The sequence below is a fragment of the Geospiza fortis genome, unplaced genomic scaffold (genome assembly GCF_000277835.1).
Source record: "Geospiza fortis unplaced genomic scaffold, GeoFor_1.0 scaffold1, whole genome shotgun sequence".
NCBI classification, from domain to species: Eukaryota; Metazoa; Chordata; class Aves; order Passeriformes; family Thraupidae; genus Geospiza; species Geospiza fortis.
In genome coordinates, this window is record NW_005054320.1 from 5,011,029 (window position 1) to 5,025,005 (window position 13,977).

Sequence of the window (13,977 nt, forward strand, 5' to 3'; positions counted from 1 at the left end):
GCAGGAAAAACTGTGACTCTCAAGAAGTTCCATTCTTCTCCCAATTTCCTATTTTAGCTATTTCAAGGCTGGGCCTGAAAGACAACACAGGAGCCTTCAAAGGCTGCTTCTAGATCCCTACTCAGTGCTTCAATGACCTCTCAGTGAAATCCCTTAGATCCTGCTCAGGTCTTCCCTATGCCAATTTCTTCAATACTTCACCGTGTGCCCCAATCGTCTCTTCTCTGCCCCCCCCTCCCTGTGCTCCCACATTCTCAATCTTGCTCTCAGCAAAGGAATATTCCTTATCTTGACGTGCCAAAGTGTTGCTGAAGAAATTATCTTTGGGCAATGGATCCTTTGTAAAGTTAATGACTGGCGTGTTAGATAACAGCTTGGGGCATTGCCAAGAGGATAACCCTGTGAGGAGACTGCAGTTGCATTGCTTGCTCCTTTCTTTTCCTCTCTGGGACTTGTACTTATGAAAGATTGCAAAGGAAAAACAGACTTCATTTTTTTTTGACAAGGACAGATGTTAGAATGAAAATGTCTCAGTAATAAAGTCCCAATTTATGATATTCAATAGAGTCAACATTTGATTCATTTTCAGAACCTGCTCTGCCATTTTTGGGATTCAGAAGGGTGAGATAACTCTTTAGAGCATGTTTTTCAGGCCTGTACCTCTCTAACCAATGTTCTCTGCCAGCCCAGGGCTACCCTGATGGCTCTGCCATCACCCCTCTCCTGCCCAGCTGCAGTGCTGGACTCTCCTTGCATAGTTCATTCCTCTAAATGCAGGGGTATTGGATGGATGGAAAGGGAATTTTGACAAGATACAAAATATTTAATTTTTTTTTCCCATATGCTATTTTTCCTTGTTCTGCTTAGCTCTACAACATAGCAGCCAAACCCCTGCCTGCATCTAATCCAGGCTGCTTCACAGCAGAGTGCCAGGCATAACAAACATGAAAAACTAGCTGGTGGTCTTGAGATCTGACACTGGCTGCCATTTCAAGCCCAGCAAGCTCATCTCAATTTTGCACAAGCAGATCTGGGAACAGGTCTCTAGTATTATTGCCCTGTTTTTCTCCCTTCTGATCCTTGCTGTCTCTCACTGCCCTGCTGCAGGAGCACTGGCACCATCAAAAATGTCATTAACATTCCCAAGTGATGAGTTAAGTCCCCATTTCTACATCTATGCTCAACTTGCAAATAACAACTTTTTTTTCTTTAATAAGAAACACACAAACCCACAGGCTTCCTTGGACGCTGGCAGTAAAACCTTAGATTATTCAACCTGGAAGAAAAGCTGTTTGCTCTGCTATGCTCTTCCCTTTAGTTGCTCAGCTTTTCCCGTCTTTGCATTTCCCTCAGGTCATTAAGCTCAGATGTTGCCACTCCTCTTGGAACTCAGCATGGTGCTCTGGATTAGAGGAACCTCTACTGTACCTGAGGAGATTTGGAGCCCACACCAAGGCCAGGTTTCTGGTGTGCATGTTGGTCATGTTGCTGAAGGAGGCCAGATGAGTCAGGTGCTTGATCAGGTATTCCAACGTCCTGCAGCGGTTTCACACAAAGAAAAATGTGTCACGTTACCAGGGCCTGCCTGCTGGGACAGCGAGGCTCAGAGCCAGCCCTGTCCCCTCCCCAGGTGTCTTCAAAGGCACCACAGAGCCTGTGGGGCAGAGGAGACACAGCACCAGCATCTGCATGGGATGGCATGAATACCTGAACAGCTGAGCTCTGGGGTGGCCAAGGGTGGGGCATGAACCAAACTGTCCTTAGCATGATGGGAGCAAAGAACACAGGAGATGGGTGGAAGAGAGAATGGGATGCTGCAAAGGCTGAACTCTTAGCTCTTGCTCAAGCACCTCCAGCAAATCATCTTCTCCTTACCACACCCAGGACACTGCCCAAGGGTGCCACAGTGCTCATACTTGGGGAAGGAGGATGGTAAGACTGCAGCAGGGACACCTTGTTCTGTCACTAATAAAGGTTTGTTCAATGATATTTAAATGCCAGATAAATTGTTGCCAGATTTGGAAATGGTGAGTCAGCTTTTGGAAATTGATTTCTGGAGATGAATCCTAGAGCTATTTCAGGCACTATTCCCTGATGAGGGTGAGGTCACCATGCTGATCCTCAGCACCTCTGTGGACACAATCTTACCTGTAATGTGATGGTGGGAGCTCCTGGATGACATTTTGAATTCGTGCCAGCTGCTCATCCTCAGGGAAGCGTGACACTGCTTCCTGCAGGGACACAAGGAAACAGTACACCCTGGCAATGGACTCAGGGGAAAAGGAAGAGGGATAAGAAGGGTCACACGAGACACCCTGTCTCAGAGGGAATGCTCTCTTGTTACCCTACAGAGCTATTGGAAGAAGATGTGTACCCAGCACAGCAGAGATGTCCTGCACTGTTATTCCATGTCTCAGCACACCATGCCCAGACATTCAGACATGGTGGTCAGTATTTATGGGAGAGGGGCAATCAAGGACTTAGACCTTCAATTACAAATTACAGGGGTTTTTTTGGTTTGTGTTGGTTTGTTTTGCTTTGCTTTTCATGGGGTATTTTTTTGGTTCTTTTCACTTTTTTTAACTTGGGTAATGATGGATGAAATAAAAAGAGAGGAGAAAAAGAGAAGTGGAAATAATGGAAAGGCAAAAAGCAATGACACCCCCCCAAAAATAACCTGTTAAAATATGTTTTTCAAGCTGTGTTATGAGAATACCTTGGATATACATGTTCTGTATTCTTCAAAATAAACATTATTTTGTCTGTCATAACAGCATAGCTGATTATTTTTGTGGGTTTGCATCTTTCATGATGGAAGAAGCCATAGCAGAATCCCTGCCCAGCAGATTAATAAATTCTTATACTCAGGCTTAGACAGAATCAAAGTTATACATCTCAGTCTTGAGCAAATCTCTACAGACCAAGAGCTCAGAGAGCCATGAGAAGCTTTTGTCAGCGTTCCTGGGAGTTCACTGCATTGGCATTCATCTGTTCAGCTATTCCCTTTCAATATTTCTGCTGGGGGAGGACAAGCCACCACCAGTTCAAACAGTGCATGACTGTCTGGGAACCTCCTCCTACCCACCCGACTGCCGCTGGAGTTTGGAGCGAGTTCAAAGGAAGATGCTGTGACCCACACAGCCAGCACAAGCTTTGCCTCCAGACAGATGTCAGCTCTGCCAGGGGAGGAAAGGAAGGAAACAACCCTTCCCAAGCCATCCATCACTTAAAACGTCATGAACCTGAAATTACCAGCTACTGCTAGAGAAGTATCTTCCTGCAGCAGCCACTACAGCATCCCCCGTGACGATGCTACCACCGCTGGTTTTGTCACTGCCCTCTTCCCTGCAGATCACTTCTCATCTGCAACCATCAGCTAACCAAACACTGCCAGTTTCCAGCCCAGAGAAGTGATGGCAGATCAAAACAAGTGAGCTCACTAGTTAGGTATATATGAGATGCACGTGTATTTGGTTTGCCCAAATTAAAGGCAGGTTAACTCCTTCTAGTGATTTTACAAGTGTCTCTGTGTTGGAATGTTGGGGGACGCAAGACAGATGATGGGCTTTGGCCTGGTTAACATAAGAGACTTGATAACAGGATGTCTTGGCAAAAGCAAATGGAACTTTGAAAATTAGACCTAGATTGCAAGAAGATTAAATCAAAGGGGTTTACCAGAAAAAGAAAATCCCATTTAACTCTGCAAGCAAAAGATGTTGTTATATGCTTAAGTTTGTGTATGTGATTTTAACCTAATCATTGTAATACATATTACTAGTCTCCCTGAAATAGTATATAAGTATTTGTATCCCACAATAAAATCAGATTCTGATCACCGAGTCAGTCTCCCCGTCTCTCTCCATCACCAGCATCTATGGTGCCTTAAAAAAAAGGCCAGAAATCTGAAGCATAAGAGCTCTTGTAATCTTACTACAATGTTTCCAGTTGAATAGCCTTGTCCAAAAATGGAGACTGAGAGAAATAAAAACTTTAACTGGTGCACCTTAGATTTCACCTAGATTGTACACATTATTTTCTCCCCTGGTGCATATTTTCATTCCCATATTCAACCTTCTGGGTCTCAAACACCTAATGATTAGACAGCAAGTGAATACCAGCTTCTCTGAGGTCATGACCTGTTCAGTCCTCCAAGCCACATGTCTGACCCACACAAGCTGTGCTTTTGTGACCTGAGGAGCCCTCCAAAACTGCAGATTACAGCAGCAGAACACAAAATTCAAGGAAAAACCAATAATTCAATTTCTTGCATATCTGTTCATCATGGTATGGATTTATGCCATTTAAGATTTTTTTTTAACTCCACTAGTGATTCTGGGACTCCACAATTCATAAGCCCTGGTCAATAAGTGCAATACAGTCCAGAGAGAGAAGGTAACCTTAGCCTCCTAGAGCTGGTCCCTCTATGCCCAGGCTAGAACAAGCCAAGCAGAGTAAACTTATCTGTCCTGAGAAACAACCATCCATCACTAGGATACAAGATGGCAATCATTTAGCAAAAATTTATAGCCAGTGAGGTCATGATTGGGATGTTACACCTGTGAACTTGACATAGCGATGACCAAGAGGACAACCCTTCCCGAGTCATTAAGAATTTGACTTTCCTTAGACAGAAATCTCTGAATCACTGTGGTGACTCAAAGTGCAGCCTATCCCAGCTCAGAGCCAGCTCTGGCTCAGTCAGGCTGGGATTAGCATGTGTTCTTTATTCCTCCCAGCACTCATCTGCTGAGGTACAGTTGCCACTGTTCCCTGTTCAGACACCCCACGCACACACACTCTCCTAGGGGGTTTCTGCTCCTTGGGGAATTGGTCTTTCTTCTTTCTTTCCTCCTTGTATCTGACTGTGCTTCCTGTCAGCTGGGTTACCAATTATAAATCCCTTCTGAGCAGGCTTACATGAATAATGGATTTTGTGGCTAAGTGGAAAAACTGAAAAGCCAGAGATTTAGAAAAAAAAACCACCCTTTTAGGTCAACCCAAAGTGATAACATTTTGGGAAGATGGCATAAGATTTTAGAGAACAACTGTTCAAGGTTGACCAAAAGCATCACACTCAAACATTAGTTACAGAAATGATAATTAAAATTTGGAACTATTTAACCCTTTTCTGAAAGACATTTTCTGTAAGTTAGATGTGTTGATGTAACATTGAAACATTTCCTTTAGAAAGTACTTGTAAAAGAAACACTCAGACAGTTACAGAAATGTTTTCCCTTTTGTTTTTGAATAAGCTATTTACCAAATGTATCTACTGAAAATCTGCAAGTCATCATCCCAAAACTTCACTTTTCAGCAAACATTCTTTCCTAAAAGAAGTTTCCATCTAAATCTTAATGTTTCCTTTAGAGCATTTTTTCTTCCATAAATCAGTAGTGATAGCCAGGAAGACACCGGCCAAATAGCTCCAACAAGAATGAGACTCATCAGTTACAGTGAATGGTTGAATGATACCCTGTATTTTCAAGATCCTATTCATCCTGACTGTCTCCAGCAATCCTACCCCATATCCTCAAATCCTTATATCCTGAGGATACAGGTCAATTTTTCAAATCTGCTCAGGATTTTCCCTCAAGATTTGACTCTACATCACCTTGAAACAAAGACGAATCTTACTTAAAATTTGGAACAGCAAGACACCTAACATTACAGCACGGCTGTCAGGCAGCAGCACAGCGAGCTGCTCCCACCCCAAAATCCCCAGCAGAGTTGTGTTCCTAAGAGCTACCTGACTCTTTACAGCAAGTTCCTGCTTGGCTGGTCCCATCTGGCTTTGCCCCACAGCAAGCACCCCTTGCACTGACACCTCTTCCCAAAACAGGCAACAGGGAGACTTTGGAGAGTGTCTCCTTGTGAGGACCCCACGGATCTCTCCCAGTGCCTCCTGTGCCACAGCAGTGTCACTTGGAAGTGCTTGATTTGGGATAGAGGCAACTCAGAGAGCAACACCTGATTTTTCAGAACTTCTTCTCTGCAACATCTGACATTTTTGGCAATGGCTGTCACCTCCTCCTCCTCCCAGCAAATGGGAAAGAGCAGGATGACAGAAATTCTTAACAAAGGACGGATGTTTCTAACACTGAGAAAACAATCTTTCCCATCCCCCCACCAGTTATCTTAAGAAGTTGGTAAATTCTTTTAGCTGAACGTGCATACCTTCAGCACGCAAGATTTCAGCCTCAATGATGGAATGTAAATTTGCTGGTGTCATAAAAAACTGAAAGTAAATTTGGAGTGCTAAGAAACACGCAGCTTTAATAACAAGCATAGCTTGCTGTGCCACCTTTTAATAAAATATTATCTGTCATCAAAATTAGCCAAGTCTCTTAAAAATTCAGGCTTTGTGGTCTTATATTTCTGCTCCCCTGCAGTCTGCTCCTAAGCTCCAACTGTATCCACGTATAATCTATGGCTGCTTTCCAGAATCAAGTAACTACTCTTTGAATTGTAATCTCTTTAAACAAAGTTAGAGATTTCTGCTTGGCCAGTTGCCACTTTCCTTTGCCATTTGTATTTATAATGCGATCATGATGGACCCGATATGCCGTATCTGGCATAACCAGTATCATCATCTGCAGCTCTACAAACAGTATGAAAAGTGTGACAGATGCAGAAAAGTGTATGCTTTACACATGGGCTGGGCAATCAGTTTGTGCAGGTGTCCGGGACAGTTGGAGGGACAGGGATGAGGAAACCACACCCCTGTGATTATGATCACAAGCCCAGGTGAGCCAGAAGACCCAGTGATGGACAGTAATGAGGAGAAGAAAGAGAATTAGCAGTGCTGGGAGGAGGTGCACAACGGGGAGAAAAAGAGGCAGGGGGGAAGCAACGCAGTGAAAAAATGAGCAAGATGAAGGGGAGGAAACAGCAGACAAACTGAGAGAAATAAACATGAAATGGTGAAAAGAAACAAGGACAGGAAAAGAGAGCCAACATGACACGAGGAGGGAAGAGCACTGAGAAGTGTTTATATGGATAGATGCACCAGAAGCCAGGACATTGGAGTGAATCCCAAACAGCTGTCATGGAGGAATCTGCAGTACATCCACACTGCTGGAGAAGAACAAGAACAGCCAAGGATCTTACCGTGAATTTCTTGTAGAGCTCATAAGTGAGGAGAGGGTTGGGCAGTTCCCTGAAGTACAGCTTGCAGAGTGACCCCACACAGTGGATGTCCTGGAGGTAAACTTCCCTTGTCAAATCTGGGCATTGGTCAGAAACAAACTCTTGTCTGAAACAATATGGAAGCAAAACAATATGGGTGAATAAGAGTCATAGCAGGCCAGTACTCCACTCTAAGTACTCATTTACAGAGTATGTGGGAAAAAACAAATGGGAAAGCAGAGATGTCTCTTCAGGCTGCCCCAGATTGTGTCCCAAGTTCAGGGGGACCCTGAAGTTTCAACTAGTCTCCATTATCCCTAATGCAGGGAGTGGATCTCAAACTGATATAGAGAGATTGCTTTGTCCCAGAGTGAGAGAGAGCAACTCAGTATTTGCACTGAGACCCTCCTTGCCTTTCTCACTAATAGATGCAGAGGGAGACATAGGTTTTTGGGGGCTAATCCCTAAAATGCTGTCTTCCCCTGTTAGCAACTTCAAAGACAGTCTATCTTCTGCGTCAGTGTGGACCTCTGTTGGCCATAGTCTGTACCTGAGGGACTAACACCAAAAAGGTATGAGTAATGTCCCTGAATCCCTCTGACACTCCCAAACATTGCCCTTACCTCAACTTCTGTATGTTGGATGTCACTCCTGAGAGCCGGTAGATCCCATCCACGATGCCATGAGTCTCAATGAACTCCGCACAGCTCTTCAGCACGTAAGGGACTACGAGAGGAAAGCAAAGCAAGATGTCCAGTGAATACACACTGACAGCTCCCACAAGTCACCACAGAGGAGACAGTTCCATGAAAAAACCAGCAGAGGCTCTCTGTGGATGCAGGGATGGGTACAGCAATGAAAGAAACACAGGGCAAATCAAAAATAGCTCCTGCAAAGTGGCTGTGAGGATATACTGTGATTGTGCCATGCAATGCTCATTGGCATGTGACCCTGAAGTCACAGTAAAATAGCAGAAAGAAAGGTAGGGTTTCCCTCTCTTCCTTTTTCTTCCAAAATAAAATAAAATAAGCTCTTTCATTCTAATTGAAAGCATGTGGTAAAGCTTGAGGTCCTGGGAACCTCCACCCTCCACAATATAGAGCTCTAGCCTTGCTGAATTGTGCCAAAAGGTCTCATTGGCTTGGATAAAAATCAGAGAAGCATTCACACTTCCATATAAGCCTACAAACCCACAGTTTAGTGCTCATAAATCCCACTGAGGGGGTATAAAGTTCAAATATTGACTAGATCTGCACACTGACAAAACCTGACATCGGCTTCAAAAGAACTCCATCAGCATAACTAGACAAAGACTTAACCAGTCTTAAAGCTGAGAGGAGCCTGAGGCACAACATTTACATCCAGACTTGGACCCAAAGTATATGTTTATTTTTTCCCCATTATATAGGTATAAGAACCCCCCATTCTCTTGGTCAGAACAAGGCTCCCTGTCCCCAGTACTATAACAACCCAAGCTATAACAATAACAGTAAGAAAGGCCTTCCTTATTAGGTGCTAGAAACTACTGTGTATTTAATGCAATGCTTCACACAGCCATAGGCACAAAAGTCAGTAAATGCACAAGTCAAAAGTTCCCTGCTATAATGCTGACTCTGCTGCACTGCACATTTCAAAAGCTGTATGGAGAAAAACCAGCTAAGCCATAGATTTGACTGGAAAGCCAGGCATAGCAATTACTGCATCTTTGTGACACCCCGGAGACAATGCCTCTGGCTGGACCTTCCTTGAGCCTTTCTGCTCAAAGTTCAGGACTGTAATGACATATTAACATGTGCTTCATCAGATGGCATCCAAAGACAGCCCTCCAACGACAGCCTGAACAAAAACACTTAGTACATTATTATTTTTTTATTATTTTATTATTTCTCATGGGAGCCACTGAGGCCAGAGCCCGCTCATGGGTGGACCTGTCCCTGCCAAGCACTGCAGGGCACAGGCTCTGGTGAGAAAGGCTCCAAGCTTGCACCCACCTCAGGGACATACTGCTACTGAGCCAGTCAGTCAGGGAAGGGATGCCCTTCTGCCTCCTGACTTGCTGAGGGAAGTAAAGAAGGAGTCCTTCCGTGTGTCCCTTCTCTTGTTTTTTGGCCAACCCAAATACAGGCGTGCACAAAGTCCCAGCGATTACTTGGAAGCCTGTACGGTCCGAATAGACTAATTCTTCTCAGCCAAAGGAGCTTCTCCAAAACAGCAGGGAAAAACTGACTTTATGGGTTTTTTGAGCAGGCACTCAATAACATGGGTACATTGGTCATGGTGTGTCACACTCAAAGCCCTTGTGCTGATTTTCAAGACCCTCAGGCTGTTGGGCGGAGCTCATGGCAGACGCCCTAAGCCTAAGCAGTGTTCATGAAACCATGGAATTGCAAAGAGAACAGCTGAAGCCTACAGAGTGAAAGCTTTGTCCACAACAGTCACAGAGCTATAGTATTCTCTCCTCAAGGACTTTGGAGGGGAAGGTGCATCAGAGCCTTCCAGAAAGGAAAGAACCTCGAAAGCATTCCTTTCAGTGCATGCAACTTGCTACGCGGGCTGAATGGTGTGGAAGAGGACAGAGCAAAAAACAAGAAGTACTAAATTTCCTTAATATCCTTCCAAGAAAAGTCCAAGTGACACATCAAAAAAAGAGGACCTTCCATCTCTGAGTAAGTCCTGATTAACTGCAGTAGGGAACTCAGATCATATGATGATGAGAATGCTAAAAAAAAGAGAAAGATAAATTACTTCAGGCTTCATTTCCATTTCTGGAAAATCAGGCTTTAACATCTTTATGGTAGAAGCTATGCATACATGGCATATTAAAATTTCCTTCTTGGTAGGGGTCTTGGAATAAACGACATGTAACCAGCAAAAATGAAAGGCAGATTCACATCCACATCAGATCAGTCTGGGTGAGGGAAAAGAAACCATTGAACTCCTTGCAACCCAAAATATAATAAATTGAACAGAAAACATATTTGATCACGACAGCCACATGACAAGGTTTGTCTAAAGGTTAACAGTCTTTCATGGAGACAAGCCTCATATGATGGCGCCTGGCTGCCAAAAAATGGGGTGCATGCACAAAGAATGCTTTATTAGATACTTTTTTAAACTTCAGTATTAAGAATAAGAAAACCAACTAAAAATGCAGATAGTGATGTTTGTTGTGACTAATTTGACCTCTTGAAAGTAAGACCTATTAAATCACACCATTTTTTGGCTGAGTTCTAAGTTTCCTTGGAGTAAATTAGGTCAAGAGGCTTCAGGCAGGTAAGCAAACCCCCTATACAGAAGAAGAGAGGCTACATCCATCTGTTGAGGACTGGTAAGCAAAAAACACGGGCCTGGGGGGAACAATCTGAAGCAAATGTATAAAATTCAACCCATTTTTAAAAGTGGGTGAAAACTGCACAGCAGAGACAACCTATAAATTGCAAATAGGCAATATACACTGAGCTCTGCCGGTATCTCTTACTGCAGCCCTGCATTTTTCCTTGCTTTTCCAACCCTGGGCTTCTCACATATCTCTGCCAGTGCCCTTCACTCATGTACAAGATTCCCTGCCATACCAGGTCTTTGGCTCATAGGAAGAGAAACAGTCAGTTATGCCAAAATTTGTGGCAGTTTTGTGATGTCAAAAAAAAAATCCCATAGAGGACACTTTTCATTTGCAACTGAAAATTACAGACTTCAACCTCAGATCCCTGGAGGTGAAGGGACTACATTGACTTCCTGCAAATCAAGCCCCTAAATGCAGCACTTGTATGGAACTGGAGCACAATAAATGTTTTCTTTGAGCAGCAGCTGTAGCTCTGGAATTCCTGAGCAGCTCTGTTCTCCTACAAAGCTTAGCCTTTTGGGCTTTTGAGGGTGGTGAGGTTAGAGCAGCAGTGAGCAGCTCTCTCCCACTTCCAGGAGTTTCTGAGCTGGTAGGATTATTTCAGACGTGGCTCCTGATGAACTGAGGCTGGGATCAACCCTGAATGCAGGAAGGTACAGGCTCTGGCATGTGCTTTACAACAGGTCTCTATCAGAGTCACAGGGCATGTAAATCACAGGGCTGGGTGTCTCCCAAAGGAGATCAGACATGGATGGGGATTTGCAGCAGGGGCTGTACGTGCAGGCACAGAAAGGAGATGGGGGGCAGGGAGTCCAGTCTTGACACTCCTATAATTAACACCATGCTGGAAGCTTAGGAGGCTTAGGAGCTGGAAGGGGCAGCTGGTGTCACACAGACCCTGCTTGTTCTGCCAGACAGCCAAACTGTCCTCATTTAAAACTACAATAGAAACCAGATGGAGGAGGACAAGAGAGCATGGAGCAAGGCACCAGTCAGAAGGGAAATTGAGTTATAAACACACTGCACACAAAAGACAATACTTCTCTTCCCCTAGACAAAAATAAACCAGAAGGGCAGTTGCAGTAACTCGTTCCACTCTCACTGGGTATCACCTCCAAGTTCGGTGTACACAGACATGCACCTTCACAAGGGTCTTTTCCAAGACAACAGCCCATGCCACCTCCTTTACAGGTGTCTGCTACTCTCACTGGGTCAGGCACCACTTCTCCTCCTTCTGATCCCCCCAGCTCCCAGTGGCAGCAGTGGGCACTGAAATTCCCACCTCCCTGCCCTGCTGGCTCTCCCTTCTCCTGTCCCTTCCCAGCCACGGTGCTGCCACCCACCAAACCTCCCCACCAGCAAGCAAGGTGCCCATTCTTTGCCAGCCTGACAAAGGCTTCATCTGGCACTGGACTGAGCACTTTGGATCCCCAAGCAGCCCAAGCTGGAGAGGTCACTAAGAAAAGAGGGAGTGACCCCATCCAGTGACCAGTGGGAGGTTCCTGGCTTTCAGTGCCACCTTCCAGAAGAAACTCTGAGTGCCCATGGGGTACAAAGGGACAGGGAGGAGGTTGCTGAGTCAGACACCCTAACCAGTCAGTGTGAATAGTGCCCAGTTTGACAGTAAGTCAGCTAACCTGGACTGGGCCATGTGCTCAGGGTACACTGCACTGAGCTGGACTGAACAGCAGCACACTGAATTTTCTACTTTATCCTTCTGTTATTTTCTCAGACTACTCCTTGTAAGGATAAGCACTGGTGACAGACATGCTCAGGGGCTCCTTGGTAGTTGGTTTCTGCCACATGGTGGAGGTTTTATGTCCTCTCTAATTTTATTTTAATTTTAGTTCAGCTATTGGGAGGATAAATGCAGACCTTTCATTTCACCTGGAACAACAACTTTTTGATTTTTGACTTGCAGGAAATAGTTTGGATTTTTTTTTCATGTCTCCCAACTATGAATCCTGTACCATAAAAAAAAAGTTTTAGACATTTTTATTTCATCCTTTTGGTTTTGTTATACATAAGTATTTTTTTAAATTGTCTTCAATTACCCTCAATAGTAGTGCATGCTTCCTATCATGCTATGTCAATACCACGACAATAAAGGTCAAAAGTCTCCTGTTTCAATTTAAATGACTAAAATAGGAAATACTTCCTTTTAAAAAGTGTTTCAGTCTGAACTAAGTGAGAGTTGTTATTTTGTACAAAAAAATAACGAAACAGAACAAACTAATATATTCAGTCGGCCTCCTAATCACAGGAAAGGAACAACATTGTACAAATGGCAACATACTTGATCATCAGTATCTCTGATATGATATTTTTCTGCATTTCCTGACTTTCTACTGTAAATCACGAGTTTTAAAGCTGATTCACTACATTTTTTTTTCTTTTTTGCTGACATGGCCTGATTTTCACTAGGCATAAGGTTGGTTGAGAAACAGACTTGAGAGCAGATCAAGCTGTGCTGTCCTCCCTGCAGCTCACCCGAGCCCTGGTGCAGCACATCAGTGACAACACCAGATTTTCTCCCAGTGCAGTGCCCTAACCAGCGGCAGCTAAGAATAAATCCTGCCTTTCCACTTTCCCTTCCACTGTTTCCTTGCCAGCAGCAGCCAGGGATGGAAGGGACCACAGCATCCAAAATCCATGCAGAGGGTCTCTTCTGCTCAGAGATGAAATTGGCAGAGCTGGGAAAAGGGATGGTTTGCCCTGTCAGGACATAAATACTACAATGACAAAGCTTCAGTTTCCAGGATGTCTGTACATACTTTTCACCAGCACTAAATTAATTTTACAGAATAAAAAAAAAAAAAAGAAAAAAAAAGCCAAAACCTGTTTCACTCTCAAATTCCAGTGTTGAACTTGGCTGTTACCTGTGGCCAAGCTGCCACAACCCCTCCATACAGACACACACCTGTATTTGAACACCATGAGACAGTAAACATCACCAAATAGGTGTAAAAACAAACCAGCTTGGTTTGTACAACTCACCTTGGCTTTTCTCCTTTAGCTGCCATAAACACAGTTTAAAAGGATGAATGGTTGGCACCAAGGTGATCCTGTCCACATGGGCAGCACAATTTATTCACTGCATAAGTCACACACTTCATGTGTTTTTTCCCCTCTGCTTCTGTGAGAAATGGCCCTGCAGTGTCACAAAGGTTATCACAACAGTGCCATTCCCTGTGATGAAAGCACTGTCCTGTCACAGTAGTGATTTGGTGGGCAAAAATGTAGGAAAAACAGACCTCAAATCTGTCAGATGCTGCGAGCCATCACCCTCCATGGCCTGCGTGGGAAGTGGAAATACTGAGTGCTGTTTGGGATGTGCCCTTCTGATTTCAAGTACACTCATTTCAACACAACCTGCAGGCTCAGCTGTGAGTTTGAGTGAAGCCAATGGACCATCAAGGATTATTTTTTTTCCCCATTGATATTATACCCAGCTTACATCTAACATATCTAAATAAGACACGTAGGAACACCTGATTTCCAGAGCAGAT

At 44.1% G+C, this 13,977-nt stretch overlaps 1 protein-coding gene across 1 annotated transcript in view; it reads right to left on the reverse strand.

The window, feature by feature from the left end:
• The window catches only part of ARHGAP31 (Rho GTPase activating protein 31), a 60,810-nt gene that overhangs the window by 16,782 nt on the left and 30,051 nt on the right, over nucleotides 1–13,977 (reverse strand). The window contains exons 2-5 of the mRNA XM_005420557.2: nucleotides 7,749–7,851; nucleotides 7,108–7,252; nucleotides 2,149–2,231; nucleotides 1,429–1,536 (exon numbers count right to left, since the gene is read on the reverse strand). Coding sequence (XP_005420614.1) covers nucleotides 1,429–1,536; nucleotides 2,149–2,231; nucleotides 7,108–7,252; nucleotides 7,749–7,851 — 439 coding nt within the window. The remainder of the gene's footprint in view (nucleotides 1–1,428; nucleotides 1,537–2,148; nucleotides 2,232–7,107; nucleotides 7,253–7,748; nucleotides 7,852–13,977) is intronic.